Source organism: Triturus cristatus, chromosome 6 (genome assembly GCF_964204655.1).
Source record: "Triturus cristatus chromosome 6, aTriCri1.1, whole genome shotgun sequence".
NCBI lineage: Eukaryota > Metazoa > Chordata > Amphibia > Caudata > Salamandridae > Triturus > Triturus cristatus.
Window position 1 is genome coordinate 11,954,005 of NC_140589.1, and position 17,707 is coordinate 11,971,711.

A 17,707-nucleotide genomic window follows, 5' to 3' on the forward strand; every position below is an offset into this window, starting at 1 on the left:
TGCCTCTTTAATAGTCCCATGATATGGCACTGTTCGTACAGAAGTATAGCAGTTGCCCTTTTGTCTGTATTTTGAGTACATGAGAATGTGTATATAACGGTCCTTTTTGCTTTTGGGGTATCTGGTATTGTTTAATAATATCGGTCTCTTGCTCAAATGATCTACTTTACATGACCAACTCTACACTGCCATGTCCCTCTTTCTGTCGGTAGCGGGCGTTCCTCTGTTTAGCCGGATTGGGACTTGCGTATTGCTGGTGGCCTGCTGCTGCTTTGTTTGTCCTTGTTGCCCTCTTTCAATAGTTGATCTTTGTTATCACTTTGTGTTACCAATCATTTCACAGGTCAGAGGTTTTTGTATCTTATATGTTGTCTTTGCCAACACTGATTTAACACTGATTGCTCATCCCTTCCAGATTCCCCAACACTTGATCGAGAAGAGCTTTTCGTCCAGAAACTACGGCAATGTTGCGTACTGTTCGACTTTGTGTCCGACCCCCTGAGCGACCTGAAATTCAAGGAGGTGAAGCGAGCAGGTTTGAATGAGATGGTGGAGTACATCACGCACAACCGCGATGTGGTCACAGAATCCATCTACCCAGAAGCTGTCCTCATGGTAAGAGCTGATTCCCCTTGTGACTCTTGATGTCTGGGTAGTGTAAGGAGCAAGCATTCTTGACTGGGAGTTGGGGTTTGTGCTAATGCTGCGTCCTGCTCAGCAGTTGATACCAAATCCAAGGAAAACTGCATTTTGACATCTCCCTGTACTCTGTGATCTCCAGTGCTGGAAGAAAGTGTAATGTGAACTTTCTAACTTGCTTAGCTCTTCTTTTTACTTGTGGATGTCACAGGGTATACGTGTTGAACCTTTAACGTTGAGGGATTGGGAACCTTATGCCAAGGCTTCTGTTAAGCTGAAAGAGATTTAGCTATGTGATTGATAAGTGCTTCATGAAGCTGCTGCACACTGGATAAGTAAGCACTCTTGCTCCTGGTGATTGCTGCACCCTAGATTACTAAACCACTCCTACTGAGGTAGTGTGACATCCTTCTAAGAGACGGAGGCCTGTTTTAGAGTGCATTGGGGATTACTGCGCCCTAGATTATGAAACCACTCCCTCCTCCGTTGTGTGACATCTTCAGTGACTGGGTTCCTTTTAGAGTGCAGTCTGAGTGAAACTGTTTTGGTGCATCCATAATCATTTGGAGAACAGTGAAGTAGTCCTAGGCCTGTCCGAGGCTGTTAAGCTTGCTACTTACATCAGAAACCTTCACTTCATCATGACGCTCTTGGGCAGTTACCCTGTAGTCACAAAACTCGGCCTTTATTCTGCAAGCGTGCTGGTCATATGTTGTACCAAACTCACTAAGCAAAGAGTTTTTTTTGTCCTGTTAATGGTTGGTGATGAGAAATGAGGGCTAGGGATTTAATTACAGCAGTAAATACATTTTTGGGCATGCATTTCAACTAAATATGAAAGTAGAAATACATTTGCTGCTATTTAAATATTGTGTGCCGTGACTTATCTTTGGAATGGTGCTGTTGTTCAACAAGTACATTCCTTGCAGTGTTTGCCAGCGTATACAAGTATGGCGCACAGTAGAACAAGACCATATCTAGCCCTGGTGTTAATACAGTGGGGCTCCTGGTTCTGTTCTGTTGATGCAGGTGCTTATGGCAGAGGTCCTGAGGTTGAGCTTCCATTTGAAAGGGCTGAAGTGCTGATGTGATTGGGACAAACTCCGTACAAGGCCTCTGTTGAAGTAGGTGTTTGGTCCCATGCTCTTGAAGCCATTGTGTGGGTGCATGCCGAGAGAATGCTTCTCAGTACGAGGCCTCTGTTGAAGTAGGTGTTTGGTCCCATGCTGTGGAAGCCATTGTGTGGGTGCATGCCGAGAGAATGCTTCACAGTACGAGGCCTCTGTTGAAGTAGGTGTTTGGTCCCATGCTCTTGAAGCCATTGTGGGGGTGCATGCCGAGAGAATGCTTCACAGTACGAGGCCTCTGTTGAAGTAGGGGTTTGGTCCCATGCTCTTGAAGCCATTGTGTGGGTGCATGCCGAGAGAATGCTTCTCAGTACGAGGCCTCTGTTGAAGTAGGTGTTTGGTCCCATGCTGTGGAAGCCATTGTGTGGGTGCATGCCGAGCGAATGCTTCTCAGTACGAGGCCTCTGTTGAAGTAGGTGTTTGGTCCCATGCTGTGGAAGCCATTGTGTGGGTGCATGCCGAGCGAATGCTTCTCAGTACGAGGCCTCTGTTGAAGTAGGTGTTTGGTCCCATGCTGTTGAAGCCATTGTGTGGGTGCATGCCGAGAGAATGCTTCACAGTACGAGGCCTCTGTTGAAGTAGGTGTTTGGTCCCATGCTGTGGAAGCCATTGTGTGGGTGCATGCCGAGAGAATGCTTCACAGTACGAGGCCTCTGTTGAAGTGGGTGTTTGGTCCCATGCTGTGGAAGCCATTGTGGGGGTGCATGCCGAGAGAATGCTTCACAGTACGAGGCCTCTGTTGAAGTGGGTGTTTGGTCCCATGCTGTTGAAGCCATTGTGTGGGTGCATGCCGAGAGAATGCTTCACAGTACGAGGCCTCTGTTGAAGTGGGTGTTTGGTCCCATGCTGTTGAAGCCATTGTGTGGGTGCATGCCGAGAGAATGCTTCACAGTACGAGGCCTCTGTTGAAGTGGGTGTTTGGTCCCATGCTGTTGAAGCCATTGTGTGGGTGCATGCCGAGAGAATGCTTCTCAGTACAAGGCCTCTGTTGAAGTAGGTGTTTGGTCCCATGCTCTTGAAGCCATTGTGTGGGTGCATGCCGAGAGAATGCTTCACTGTGCTGACAAACATCTGGGGATTGTGGGAGCTGAGTGAAGCAAGCTAAGATTGTTGATAGAGTTTTGAACTTTCTCTTTCTGACATGTCCAAGGTTGTCTTAGTTTTCAGTGAACTTGTTCCGCACACTGCCGCCCTCATCAAACCCAACAGGAGCAGAGTTTGACCCTGAAGAAGACGAGCCTACTTTAGAAGCAGCCTGGCCTCACCTGCAGGTAAGCCGAGCGCAGCAGTGAGTCGCTTGTTGTAGTGGGAGTAGGAGCCTGCTCTCTTAAGCGTTTTGTGGATCCGGACTTTGCCTTGAAGGGTGAAGCAGGCATGATTGGGCAGGGTCCGAATGGTCCTTCCCTTCTGGGCATCTTCCTGTGGTTGAGGTGGTGGGGGCAGCGATGATCACACCTTTCAATTGATGACCGCGTTACTCAGCTCTTTATTCCGTACAGTGCAGACTGGACGTGGCTGGGGTGCCGAATGTGAAAAGATTGGTCCTTCTCCAGCATACGGTCTCCTTGATATTGAGGAGCAGTTGAGTATCTTCATCCATGGTCGGGAACCAAACACCTTTCTAAAAACATTTTTTATAATGGACCAGCTAGTACTAAAAATTATGCGTGGCTGTGGGCATCCTGTTTCCAACTCCTTTACAGAAAAAAGGGAAATGATGGCATAGACCAGAGTGTGCCCACGTTGCGTACATGTGATCTTGTTCGTTCTAGATTTTGACGCTGTGCTTGCCATCCCATGTTGCTTGGCCAGTCATTCAATTCATGCTTTGGTCCATATAATAAGGTTCTCATCCAGGGGATACTCATCAATAGTCATAATCTATGAATAATCCCCGCCCATGTGCGGTATCCCGGAGCATATAGAAAATACATATATATACATATATATATACATATGTGAAAACATATAAATGCAGCCTAATAATGTTCAAAACATGGCAATGCTGTAAATTACATATTTTTGCATAGTAGTGCCCCCGTAACCCGTAAGGAAAAAAGTAAGCATCAGGCAAATTATAACACAGCACTGCTTTATTGCCATAAAGCAACATGTAATTGTAGGCATTCGCCAGTAGGCTGCAGTAGAGTATCCAGAAACCAAGAAAACTGACACCTTGCCTTTAAGGCATTAGAGTAGGGGGACCGTGCCTTTAAGGCCTGCCTGTGACCCCCTGCTCCCATGATGCACTACAGGTGGCAGTTGGACCAGTTCTTTTTTCCGGCTCCTTCTGTGAGGATCCTGGAGCTTGAGCTCTTCAGTTTTTTGACTGAAATTTTGAATTACAGCTTTTTCAAGCTTTTTTTCGACGTTTTCTGGCTTTTAAGGGCTAATTCTGCTGGTTTCCAGTGAATTTTCCAATTTTTTCCAGTCAGAATGTCTCCTTTATTTAGGAAATGCCCTTCTTGTGGTAATAAAATGGCACTGGCGGATCCACACTCTGTGTGTATTGTGTGTTTACCATCAAAACACGATCCTGACCAGTGTCCCCACTGCCAGAAGTTCTCAAAGCGCACTCTGAGGGACAGAGAGCGCAATAAACTGCATGCAAGACTGGAGAAGGAACGAAGCCGTCGTGAAGGCGAGCATTCCTCATCAAGACCACCTTCTTCAGCTACGCAAGTACAGAAACGGCGACATACCAGCTCCCCGGGCTCCAAAAAGACCAGGAGTCCAAGAGGTTCGCCGTCGACGTTGAGGATGCCGGCGAAAAGGCAGAGAACTTCGGCGTCGAGGGATTCATCCCACCATCAAGAGTCTCAGCCGCGCAAAAGTAAGTCGGCGTCGAGAGGCGGCCCTTCGGGCTCGAAGGCTGCTAGTCCGGTGACATCTGGACTGTCTCCGTCGACGTCGAGGCTTCCGTCGACGTCGAGACACTCTCCGCCACCCTCGAGGCGGTCGACGTCGAGAGATGCGGCGACGTACATTCCGCCGCGAGTGGGGCTGTCGCCTTCGATGGTTACCCCCACTCGGCGACATAGAAGGTCGAAGTCGAGAGGAAGATCGACGTCAAGATGTCGACGTCGAGAGAGGTCGACGGCGAAGTCGCCCAGTCGACGTCGAGAGAGGTCGACGGCGAAGTCGCCCAGTCGACGTCGAGAGAGGTCGACGGCGAAGTCGCCCAGTCGACGTCGAGAGAGGTCGACGGCGAAGTCGCCCAGTCGACGTCGAGAGAGGTCGACGTCGAAGACTCTGCCGACGTCGTGGTCATCTAGCCGACGTCAGGTGCCAGAGAAGAAGAGATCGACGTCGAGGTCTCCGCAATCGCCGTCGAGACCGCCGTCGAGACCAGAACGGCATATCTCACACTTGCCAATGGTGACGCAGACGTCGTCGACGTCAAGGGATTCGACGTCGAGGGCAAAAACTGGCGCGCCCGCGGAGAGGTCCCCAGGAGAAAAGTCATCATCTCCGGGACTGCACATCGTGCAAATATCTCCGGAAGGATCACCCAAGGCTCCAGAGCGGTTCGGACTGTCACCGCGCTGGTTACGAGATGTGGGCGCAGGCACATGTCGGAGTCCGGAATCGGACTACTCCCGCAGGTATTCCCCACCGCGCAGGAGTAAATCACCTCCGAGGGACCCAAGGCCAATTTCACCGCGCCGGTCTCGTTCCAGGGACCGTCGCACCGCGCCAAAACGTCCAAGATCTCCGTCCAAGCGCAGATCAGGGTCAAAGGCTCACCATAGTGAACGCTCCCACAAGAGGCGACGCACCAGGTCGTCCACTGGGACTTCTTCCACAAGATCCTCAGTCCGGGACTACTCACCTACTTTTTCATCCACGCCTCCATCGCGAGTGTCTCCGGTGGATGACATTATAACTTTCTCGGACGTCCTGGGTAGAGGGGCGCAGTAGTTGAATATCGCACTGCACGTCCCTCAGGCACCCACTTCTGTGATCTTTGACACTTTACACCATCGGTCATCTCCCAGACCTCTGCTCCCGTTGGTGCCAGGATTGTTAGAACCAGCTATGGCCACATTCCTTACACCGGCTACAGCGGGCTCGGTTCCTTCGAGAATAGCAAAGAAGTACAAGGCTCCGACCGAGGACCCTTTATTCTTGAGGGCGGACCCGCCAGCGGATTCGGTGATCGTGGCGGCGGCCATGAAGTCTCACTCAGCCTCAGTATCTGCTTCTGTCCCCCCTGAGAAGGACAGCAAACTGATGGACTCCTACGGCAGGAGAATGTGCAACACCTCTGCCTCGCACATGAAGGTCGCTAGCGCTTCAGCCCTGCTGGGGAGATATGATCGCTCCCTATGGGATTCCCTGGCCAGGTTCGTGGAGAAGTTGCCTAGGGAGGATAGGCAGGACTTCACGGAGATCCTCCAAGAAGGCGGACTGGTGGCCAACCAAGTATTAAGCGCAGCGGCGGATGCATCAGACCTAGCCGCGCATGGCTACTCCCATGGCATCTGCTCCCGCCGTTCGGCCTGGCTCAGATTAACGGGCCTCAAACCAGATGCGCAGAAAAGAATTCTTAACCTGCTGTTTAATGGGTCATCGCTATTTGGAGCTCATGCGGACGACCAAATGAGCAAGATGAAAACGGAGTTGGACACCGTAAAGGCTGTGGGACTGGAAAAGCGCAAAGAGTTCCGCAAGCGCTTTCGCCAGGGCGACAAACGTGCCTTTCACCAGCGCGTTCAAACGCCCCAATGGTCCTCTCAAAACCAGCAGAGGTCCCAGTTTCAGCAAAGGGGCCGGGGCAGAGGAAGAGGAAATGCTAAACAGCAGCAGTCCTCTAACAAGCAACCTACCAAACAGTGAAAACTTACTTCCTCCGCGCTCGTTCGCCACTCCGGTAGGAGGAAGTATCACCGTTCACCTGGCAGAGTGGAATGCAATTACAAACGACAGATGGGTGCTGAGTATTGTAGAGCGTGGCTACTTGCTGAGGTTCAAATCTCCCCCTCCGCCGGTACCCCCACGGAAACAGCCACTTCCTCCCAGCCAAAACAAGCTTTTAAAGGACGAAGTTGCCACTCTCCTCTCCAAAAACGCCATAGAGGAAGTTCCAAACAGGCAGAGAAATCAGGGAGTGTATTCCCGGTATTTTCTTGTTCAGAAAAGAGGAGCGATCGGGGACTACAGACCCATCCTCGATCTCCGCTTACTCAACAAATTTCTCAGAAGAGGAAAAATTCAGGATGCTAGCACCGCACCAGATCTTTCCACATCTAAACCAGGGGGACTGGCTGTGTGCCATCGACTTACAGGATGCATACTTCCACATTCCTGTCTCAGCGAAACATCGGAAGTTTCTCAGATTTCACATCTTTCGCCAACATTACCAATACAAGGTCCTGCCATTCGGCCTCAAGTCCGCGCCACGAACGTTCTCAAAGTGCATGGCGGTGGTGGCTGCATTTCTCCGCAAACGGAAGATATTCGTCTACCCCTATCTAGACGACTGGCTCTTAAAAAGTTCCACTCCGGCTCGACTCCAGAGTCATCTCTCGTTCTGCCTACACCTTCTACACTCGTTGGGCCTTCAGGTCAACTACAGGAAGTCGATCCTCAATCCAACTCAGCGGATCCACTACCTGGGCGCCTCTCTAGACTCCTCAAGCGCAAGCGTGTGTCCTTCGGAGGAGAGGTTATCCTCCATGCTGCAAAAAAGCTGCACGCTTCTCAGCACGGAATATCCCACAGCCAGACAAGTGTCATCTCTCCTGGGATCCATGGCCTCGTGCATCTACATCGTGCCCAACGCACGTCTGCACATGCGTCCTCTGCAGCAAGACCTAGAGGATCAGTGGTCGCAGAGGTCCGGCCGCTGGGAGGATCGCATTACCCTTCATCAAGCCGCCAAAGATTCTATCCGGTGGTGGATGAAGCGCTCCCATCTGCTTCACGGCGTCCCTTTCCATCAGGCGCCTCCGACACAGACAGTGGTCACTGACGCCTCCATGCAGGGCTGGGGGGCTCATATGGGCCGGCTTCAAGTACAAGGTCTCTGGTCCTCTACCGAACAGAGCTATCACATCAACTTCTTGGAGCTACGAGCAGTCCATCTCGCTCTCAAGTCCCTGTACCCATCCCTGCAGACCGACTATGTTCAGGTTCAGACGGACAACACCACAACTATGTTCTATCTGAACAAGCAAGGAGGGACCAGATCACGGGTCCTGTCTCTGGAGGCCCAGTCAATCTGGAAATGGCTTCTGGCGAGCAACCTGACGATCGTCGTTGCTAACCTGCCAGGGACCCTGAACGTGCAGGCGGACGGCCTCAGCAGAGACTTCGTCGAAGCGCACGACTGGGTGCTAAACGAAGACGTCGCTCAAGACATCTTCCGCTTGTGGGGCATACCGGACATCGATCTGTTCGCAGACGCGGACAACAAAAAATGCCCTGTCTTCGCCTCCAGGTTCCCTCAACGGGGGTCGCAGGGGAACGCGCTTTTGATCAGCTGGTCGAGGACATTGCTTTACGCTTTTCCTCCTCTCCCTCTCATCCCGGCTGTGATTCAGAAGTTCTACAGGGCCAGAACTCGGATGATCCTAATAGCACCGGAGTGGCCCCGGCAGTGGTGGTACCCAGATCTACTCCAGCTGTCGGAGGTACCACAGAGGAGGTTGCCATGCCTGCCGAACTTGCTGACCAAGGACAAGGGGAGAGTGTTCCACCCCAATCTCCCCTCCCTCCGCTTGACGGCATGGCTCCTGAATTCATCCAGTACGGACATCTAGATCTTCCACCGGACTGTATGAGCATTCTTCGGGAGGCAAAGAGGCCCTCCACGAGGAAGTCGTATGGCTTTAAATGGAAAAGATTCTGCTTCTGGTGTAGAGATAACACCCTTGATCCGATCCGGGGTCAAGAACAGGTTATTCTCCCCTACTTACTGTACTTGGCGAAGTCTGGGTTAAAGTACTCTTCCATCACAGTACACTTAGCTGCTATTACAGCCTATAGGAAGTCTCCTACCCAGACCTCATTCTTTCAGATGCCAGTGGTAAAGGATTTCTTAGAAGGGCTTAAGAAAGTTTACCCACCTGTGAGGTCTCCTTCCCCCTTCCTGGGAACTGAACATCGTTCTCTCTAAGCTGATGGGAGCTCCTTTTGAGCCGATTCATAAGGCCTCCTTGCAACATCTGACCTGGAAGGCTGCCTTCTTAGTAGCCATCACTTCGGCCCGTAGGGTTAGTGAAATTCAGGCCCTCTGCTGCAAGGAACCTTACACTGTGTTTCATGCTAATAGGGTGGTGCTCCGTACTCATCCGAGCTTCCTGCCCAAGGTGGTTTCGGACTTCCATATTAATCAGGTGATCACGTTGCCCACCTTCTTTCCTCAGCCGACCACACCCCCGGAGAGAGCTCTACACTCTTGACCTCCGGAGGGTTTTGAAATTCTATCTAGCTAAGACCCTTACTCTTAAAGTCAGACAGGCTCTTTGTTAACTATGGGCCCACTAATACCGGGCTGGCTGCGGCCAAGAGGTCTATCTCTAGATGGATTGTCTCTTGTATAGCTTTGGCTTACCAACTATCCCACAAAGTTCTGCAGGGTAAACCTAGAGCACACTCTACTCGAGGGAAGGCTTCTACGGTAGCACTCCTTCGCAACGTTCCCATGTCTGAGATCTGTAAAGCGGCTACATGGCGCTCAGTCCATACTTTCACGCGCCATTATTGCCTAGATTCAGACGCGCAGGCCGACGCCCAGGTGGGGCAGGCCTCTTTGAGGAACCTATTTGCATAACTGTAATGCAAGATGTGTCTTTTAATGTATGTTTTAACTGCTTTGTTGCTCGTCCGCGAGACTTTGGGTATGGGCTTGCTACTCTATTCATAGATTATGACTATTGATGAGTATCCCCTGGATGAGAAGGATTAGTTACTTACCTGTAATCCTAGTTCTCATCCAGGGGTATACTCATCAAAGTCATAAGCGACCCACCCACCTCCCCGGACGAGCAATCTTTTCTCTTTAAATAAGTGATGTATGGAAGGCAGATCTACTCAGGTGCGGAGGCACCGCCAAAAAGAACTGGCCCAACTGCCACCTGTAGTGCATCATGGGAGCAGGGGGTCACAGGCAGGCCTTAAAGGCACGGTCCCCCTACTCTAATGCCTTAAAGGCAAGGTATCAGTTTTCTTGGTTTCTGGATACTCTACTGCAGCCTACTGGCGAATGCCTACAATTACATGTTGCTTTATGGCAATAAAGCAGTGCTGTGTTATAATTTGCCTGATGCTTCCTTTTTTCCTTACGGGTTACGGGGGCACTACTATGCAAAAATATGTAATTTACAGCATTGCCATGTTTTGAACATTATTAGGCTGCATTTATATGTTTTCACATATGTATATATATATATATATGTATATATATGTATTTTCTATATGCTCCGGGATCCCGCACATGGGCGGGGATTATTCATAGATTATGACTTTGAGTATACCCCTGGATGAGAACTAGGATTACAGGTAAGTAACTAATCCTTCCTGAACACACACAGGCGACTGTGCATGCTTTCCAATGTGATCCCTAATTATCTCTCATCTTTAGTCGCTGGCAAGGGTTTCCTTCATTGTATGTATTGTAAGTCGCCATTTTTACTTTTTCTCATGTCTGAGGCAGTCTTTTCTCTTTAGTGTTCTCTGATCTGGTGCCATTCCTGCTGTGATGGAAAAAGTCCTGGAAGACAGGTCCACAGGTTGTCTAGTCTGGCTGCTACAGTCTTATTCAGTCTCTGATTTGTTAGAGGTTGTCCTACAAAGTTTTGATGAGCAAAGAGATGGTAAGCTTAGTTTTCGGGGAAAGCTTCCGAATGAGTCAACGCTGCGTCCCTTCCCAGCACAAGCACTAGGCCAGGTGTTTTCTGTCTCCTGCTTTTAACTTGTGTGATCTTCTGACGCTCAAAAAAGGGCCTTCAAAGAAGTACAGTCATCCCCACAATTCTAACACTCCGCAAACATCGCGCTGTCATCCTCCTCTGCATATGGACTGCGACGCTCCAACAACCCACTAGTGCCCTTCAGTGTCGACCCTTTGAAACATTTGAGTAGAGTTTTCATACCTCACCTCTCACTATCTTCTTGCAGTCATAGACTGTATAACTTTCCTCCTTGGCTCCCCCCAATGTGATCCTTTGTTTCTGTTCCCTTTTGGGTTTTTTAAGCACCTGATATTCTAGGTTCACATTGTAAGCAAATCTTTCTGTATTTTAACACATTCTTTCATCAAGTTCAGGCTGGGGAACAGATGTAGGCCTGGCAAAAATGTTCCAACCAGCCCTGGTCCATACCTCCCCCTTTCTGTTTCTGTCCATTCGGGGTCTGTCTCTGTCTCTCTCTCCTCTGTCTCTCTCTCCTCTGTCTCTGTCTCTCTCTCCTCTGTCTCTCTCTCCTCTCTCTCTCCTCTCTCTCTCCCCTGTCTCCTTGTCTCTCTCTCTTTCCCTCCTAAAGCTCTCTCTCCCTCGGGGAGCTAGAGAAAGTGACTTATGAACCTACAGTGTTTGCCATTCCAACAAGCATTTGCAATGCAACAGGTCTCGCATTTATTAAAGTTAGAGCTGTTGGAGTGATTATATTTGCATAATGCTATTGGTATAAAAAAGCCAAAAGTAAAAAAATGTTTTATTTTCAACACCAACAGCTCTAACTTTAACAAATGCTAAATCTATTGCATTGCAAATGCTTGTTAGTGAAGGTGGCGAGCAGGACCAGCAAAGCAAGTAGCCTGAAATGAGCAGATTCTGGAACCCTTGATGCCACCCTAGTACAATATTTTCTGCCTTGTTTGGTGAAAACGGATTGCAGGACCAGTATAGCGAGCAGATGCAAATATAAAGTGGAGAGGGCAGGCTGCGAGGCAGAGCCGAATGAGTTGTTACCGTTACTGCCATCCTAGAGCCATCGTTTCATGCTCTGTTTAGGGAGAATGGAGAGTAGATTTAGTAGATTTAGTAGAGTGAGGACACTCGTATAGCAAGCACTGACAAAGACAAAAGGCCTGGCCTAGGCAAACTCACTGCGTTTTTGTTTTCTTCTATTTGTGTAAACATGCACTATGCAATAAATGGAAAATAATATGAAAAAATATAATAATGTGGCCCAGCAACCCAGACACAGCAGTTCAGGCGTTGAAGTGCATTCCTTTTACAGGGCGACTGTTCCCATGTAATTAGAGTAAGTGCTGTCACCCAGTCTGCAAGAGCCAATGGATGAAGTGGGCTTGATGATTCCTCACTGGTGTATGCTGTGATGTATAGAAAAAAATGTGAATAACGCTTGGACAGATTAGAATATGAAGTGGCCAGACTAGGAGAGACCCTGTGTGTAGGTGTTGTATTTTGAGTTTGAACTGGTGTAAAAAGCCGAGTGGGGAGATGGTAGGGAGCCAATACTGGAAACAGTTCTAGGCTTCCTCTTCCCTTTTTCTTTTGCTATTCAGCGTTTAACTTACGAATGAAAGTAGGTTTGCGTTAACGCTACAGAAACTGTCCAATACATAGAAAGACGGTGATCCTTTTAATGTGTTTAGAGGCTCCTTTTATTCCACCTGATTCTGATCTTTGAGGCGACACATTCTGTTGAAAGAAAGCTCAAAATAAACTGATAATCATAGGTGATATTTAGGTATCTTTAGTTTCAGCAACTGCGCCTACTCTCTGCCGGCACCAGTAAGAGTCTAAAATGAGGTTTATTGGATTTGATACGATGCATTTATATTTTGCTGGTCTCTCGGTGAACAGTGGTAGTTTAGGATGGAAGCACTGGTGAAACTTTCCAGGCGCGATGGGAAGCCCCAGGCATCTGAACCATAGGCCAAGGTCTTCATTCACAGCTGCGTTTGTAAGCAAATCTTAACTTTCTTGATGAGTGAGAACAGCTGACCAAGCTGTACGGCTGAAAATAAATCCTGCAGCAGGGTTGGTCCTGCAGCAGGGTTGGTCCTGCAGCAGGGTTGGTCCTACAAAGCCAAACCGATAAATCTTGAAGAAGCAGTCCTGCTAAAAACATCCAATCATCCGTTCCATTGATTTGTTAACGGGTCAACTTTTTAAGTTCAAGAAAAGGTTTATTGGAAAGATTATTATGATCATAAAAACAATACTTCATATATGCAGTTATTTGTTAATACATAAATACATGAAGGTGTAATAAAAAACAATAACGATATATAATATCCATTAAAATAGTAAAAGGATAATATAGAAGAAGATATGAATACAAGCAAAGGTTCACAGAAATCGTAAATAACAGTACATGTCAAAAATACACAATTAAAATTAAAAAAATATATATATATAGATATATATAATAGAAAATGATAAATTAAACCTAATTATAAATAAACAATAGGAGGTCACGGAGGCTTGGTCACTTTTTGTTATGAGGGAGCAGGTAAAGGAGTTTTCTTCACGATATCGTCTAGAAATTGTGTGAGTGGGCCCCAAAGGAGAGAACGTTTAGTAGCAAGAGAGATAGGATGAACGAGTGATGTATCAAGGCGATGATTGTGACATACAGCATACCACCAAGCTAAATAGGACAATTTAGAGGAACCTTTCCAGTTTTTTGATATTTGCTGAAAAGCTACAGCTATTAACAAATCAATAAGTGGTAACTGAGATTGACTTGTTTTCCAGTCCGGTGTTAAACTACCTAGGAAAATGTTTGTAGGGGAGAGTGGAATTGTGGTGTGAAATATAGTGTTGATTTGATGCCAGACCTGTTTCCAAAATATAAAAACATGTGAAAAGCATATGATGGAGATCAGCGTGAACCTGGGAACATGTCCAGCAAGTGTTGAGATTTGTGTTGTGTATTTGATGTAGGTATGTGGGAGTAAGAAACAATCTGTTGTAAATAAAGAAGAGTGTTTGTGTTGTGCTGACCACTCTGGATGATTTCCTTAGTCTCGTCCAAATTCTGTTCCAAAAAGAGGCCAATTTGTTCCCAGATCGGATTCCCACGAGAGTTCCACTTTGGTTTTGTCTCGGATCTCAGGAGGTACCATTAAACGGAAATAAATGGTGGACGCTTTGGGCTTTATGTGCAAAAGGTTATGCCATGGGAAAAGGGGGTGGGAGGGTGAGGAAGGTGAAGATTTGAGTTTAGCATAAGTATCAAGTATTGCTTTCTGCAAGGTCAAAAATTTAGGTTTAAAGGAAGAAGGCAAATGATAAAGAGTTTGTAATTGCGTAAATTGAATGGGTGTGCCCTGATCTAAAAATTGATGAACCCAGAGTAGACCTTTATTTCCCCAAGCCTTCCAAAATATAGGTTTCCTATTGAGAAGGATTTGTTTATTGTGCCAAATTGTGGAATTGAGAAAAGTGTCTAAATTATGTACTACTAAGTGGGGTGCAGTGGATAGTAGTTTACAGGATTGCGTAATTATGGGAGTAGAGAGCTTTTGTGGTTTGCGAGTAAAGGAGAGATATTCCTGAAATGAAAAGGGAGCTAAAAACGAGGTCTCAAGATCCACCCCGAGAGGTTTATCTTCAGATTGATTAGTGACCCAATTTGATAGTTGTCGTAACTGAAAGGCTTTGTGATAATTGGAGAAATGGGGGAAATTGACTCCGCCTTCAGATTTTGGTCTTGTTAATTTCTGTAACGCCATTCTTGGTTTTTTAGCATTCCATAAAAAAGAAGTCAAAATAGAATTAATCTTTTGAAAGAATTTAGATGGAATGGAAAGTGGAATGTTAGAAAGGATATACAAAACTATCGGAGTCAACATCATTTTGATTGTGTCCAGACGACCCCACCAAGAAAGATGAAGGGGATGCCATCTTGCGACCAAAGTTTTAAGTTTGGCAGAACATTTGTCTATGTTTAAAGAGATAGATGTCTTTATAGAGGGAGAGAACCAGATACCAAGATATTTTATATGTTTAGGGCTCCAGGTAAAGTTGGAGATCTTAAAATCATCCTTAAAGGTGTATTTGGTTAAGGGTAGTTCGAGGCATGTGGGCTGCTGAATTCATATCTGTGCATAGATCGCCGCCTAGTGTTGGGTCTGGATGTTTGCACGTTGTTGTCCTGGAAGAGTCTTCGAAGTATCCTGGGATAGGTGACTCCTCCCCTGGACTACAGTGCGCATGGGCATCCTCTCCATCCTCAGATTGTTTTTTTCCGCCATTGGGTTCGGATGTGCTTATCTTGACTCAAGTTAGGAAAAACTTTTTCTAGGCCAAAAGGCCTTTAGTTCGCGTCTGTACTGTTCCCGATCGGTATCGATAGTATCTTGTTAGTTTACTAACTTCCAGAACCAACTTTTTCGCCTCTTACACGACCATCGACCCGTTGCATCGACGATGGAGTCGAGGACACCATTCAAGCGGTGTCCTGTATGTAATGCGAAATATCCCCACATCGACGTCCATCCGGTGTGCAACAAATGCCTTTCACCGGATCACGACGAATCTACATGTATGGCCTGTGCCCGATTCCGATCCAAGAAGACTCTCCGGAAGCGGCGAGGCTCGAGGTGCAGCAAGCGGCACCGGCCCCGGCCGACATCTTCAGCGCCGAAAACGAAGATGTCGAAGACGTGGAGAACCTACCCTCCAGCCCCGCTTCCGAACACGACTCCGGATCGGAAGACGTCGACGAGACACTCTTTCGCAGAGATGAAGACGACACCGAGGTAGGAGACTACAATGAGGCCTTAGGGGCCGAAGAGAGTAGCTCCGGTGACGAGCAAGGCCTACCCGTAACTGAGGATATCCCAGTTGGCCCATCTATGGCTCCGGTCGAGGGATGGCCTTCGGGCCTTACCCAAGACCTATCCCGCAGTTCTTCGGCCCCGCCCTCGGGCCCGGCCTCGGACATTCAGCGGCAGCCATTAATGCCCAAAACGGCTGGTTTCCCTTCTCCGAAACCGAAAGCTGTATTGGTTCAACTGAAACCGAAACCGAAAGTGACGCTGGTCGGATCGAGGCCCACCACACCTTCGACGCCAGCAAAAGCCGTCGGCACCGAGCGCACCAAAAGAGACTTCGGTGCCGAGCTTGCAGCAGCCGACGTCGGCGTCGATATAAGGAAAAAGACCTTCGGTGCCAACAAACCTACTCGGCTTCCGGCACCGACGACATCGGCTCCGACCCCAAAGGTCAAACTGCCTGCTGCGTCTCTCACCGCTTCGACAGCACCACCAAAGGCACACTCATCGAAGACGTCGACGGCCATTACCGCCCCTCGACTCGAGGCCTCATCGGCGCCGAAGAAGTCCACGCCCGCCTCTACGGAACCGGTCGGGACCTAGGACTCGATGGCGCTCCAGGTGCGGCCCGTTGCTGCGCAACACACCAAACACAAAACAGGCCTCCAGGACACGTCGGGCTCCGAGCAGCCCATAAAAGCACCGACAGCCTCTTCGGCACCGGCCACCATTACTTTTGGCCTGCCGCCGTCCACGGCCCCGAAACTGTTCCAGATCAGGACACGGGTCACACACACCACAATCACGCCTGCCGAGCGCTCTCCTGCGGAGACGTCTCCATCACATCTCATCGACGCCGACACCGGCAAGATGATGCTCCACAAGAGGAAAATAACTTCTGAGCCGGCTTTGGACTCCTTCCGGATCCCACTTAAGAGAAAGCTGCCAGTGGCTTTGGAACCAGTTCTTTACGAACCTCTCCATTCCCCTACCAGGATCCACAGTCCTTCTCTCCAACACACTCCGACACAGATGTCTTGGAGGACTACATGGGTGACCACGTCCCCTTCCCCGGAGAGATGGACCCTGAAGGACAACAGGACCCTGATCAAGCTTGGGATGACCCTGTAGACTCAGGTGCACCTATGGATGCACAGGACCCGCAACTCTATGGAGCAAAAACATCTCCCACAGAGGACACTGCCGCGTTCAATGCCCTAATTGAACGTGCGGCGGCCAATCATGGGGTGCAACTCCACTCTGACACCGTGGAGGACGACTTTCTCATGGATACTTTCGCATCCTCAGAAAGGAACATAAAAACTCTACCCATGTTGAAGGGTGTCCTCAAACCAGCAAAGGACATCTTCAAGGAGCCCACCAGGGCAAGAGTGATAAACCCCAGGATCGACAAAAAATACAGATCGGCGCCTGGGGACCCTACCTACATTAGAGGCCAGTTACCTCTGGATTCCATTGTAGTTGCGAATGCTCGCAAGAGGGCACACTCGCAAACAGGTGATGCTCCTCCCCCGGACAAAGAGTCCAAGGTGCTAGAGACCTCCGGCAAACGGGTTGCCGCACAGGCAGCTAACATATGGCGCATTGCCAATACACAGGCGCTCCTCGCTCGCTACGATCGAGCACACTACGATACACTAGAACAACTACTCCAACATCTCCCTGACCAATTCAAAGAAGGTGCAGAGATCCTCATCAGGGAGGGACAGCTCCTCACAAACGCATCCATCAAGTGTGCGCTGGATGCCGCAGACACAGCTGCCAGGGCCATAAACACTAGCGTCATGTTGCGACGACATGCCTGGTTGCGAATCTCCGGATTCAAGCCTGAGGTGCAAAATAACATACTCAACCAGCCTGTCAGCCCCGACTATTTATTCGGGCCGGAGGTTGACACCACCCTAGAGAAAATAAGAAAGGACACGGACACTGCAAAGTCCATGGGGGCTCTCCAAACTCAGTCCTTTCGGAGCGGCTCCTTTCGTCGCCCCGGAAATAGAGGAGCAGGTAGAGGACAGGGGTCACAGTAAACATACAACAAGGGCAACACACAAACCACCTACGATAAAAACACCCGGGGTGGATATCGTGGCTCCAGCACAAAGGGCAGAGGACGCGGCTACGGCAACACCAGGTCCTCCCCCAAGAACAAGCAGTGACGCCCTCTCCCTTCCTCCCGACCACATAACATCTGTCGGGGGAAGGCTACAAAGGTTCCTGTCCA

General features: G+C 48.9%; 1 protein-coding gene across 2 annotated transcripts in view; it reads left to right on the forward strand.

The window, feature by feature from the left end:
* PPP2R5D (protein phosphatase 2 regulatory subunit B'delta) overlaps positions 1-17,707 on the forward strand; it is a 502,545-nt gene that overhangs the window by 159,825 nt on the left and 325,013 nt on the right. For both annotated transcript variants that reach the window (XM_085610117.1, XM_085610118.1), the window contains exons 4-5: positions 416-615; positions 2,927-3,037. In XM_085610117.1, coding sequence (XP_085466243.1) covers positions 416-615; positions 2,927-3,037 — 311 coding nt within the window. The remainder of the gene's footprint in view (positions 1-415; positions 616-2,926; positions 3,038-17,707) is intronic.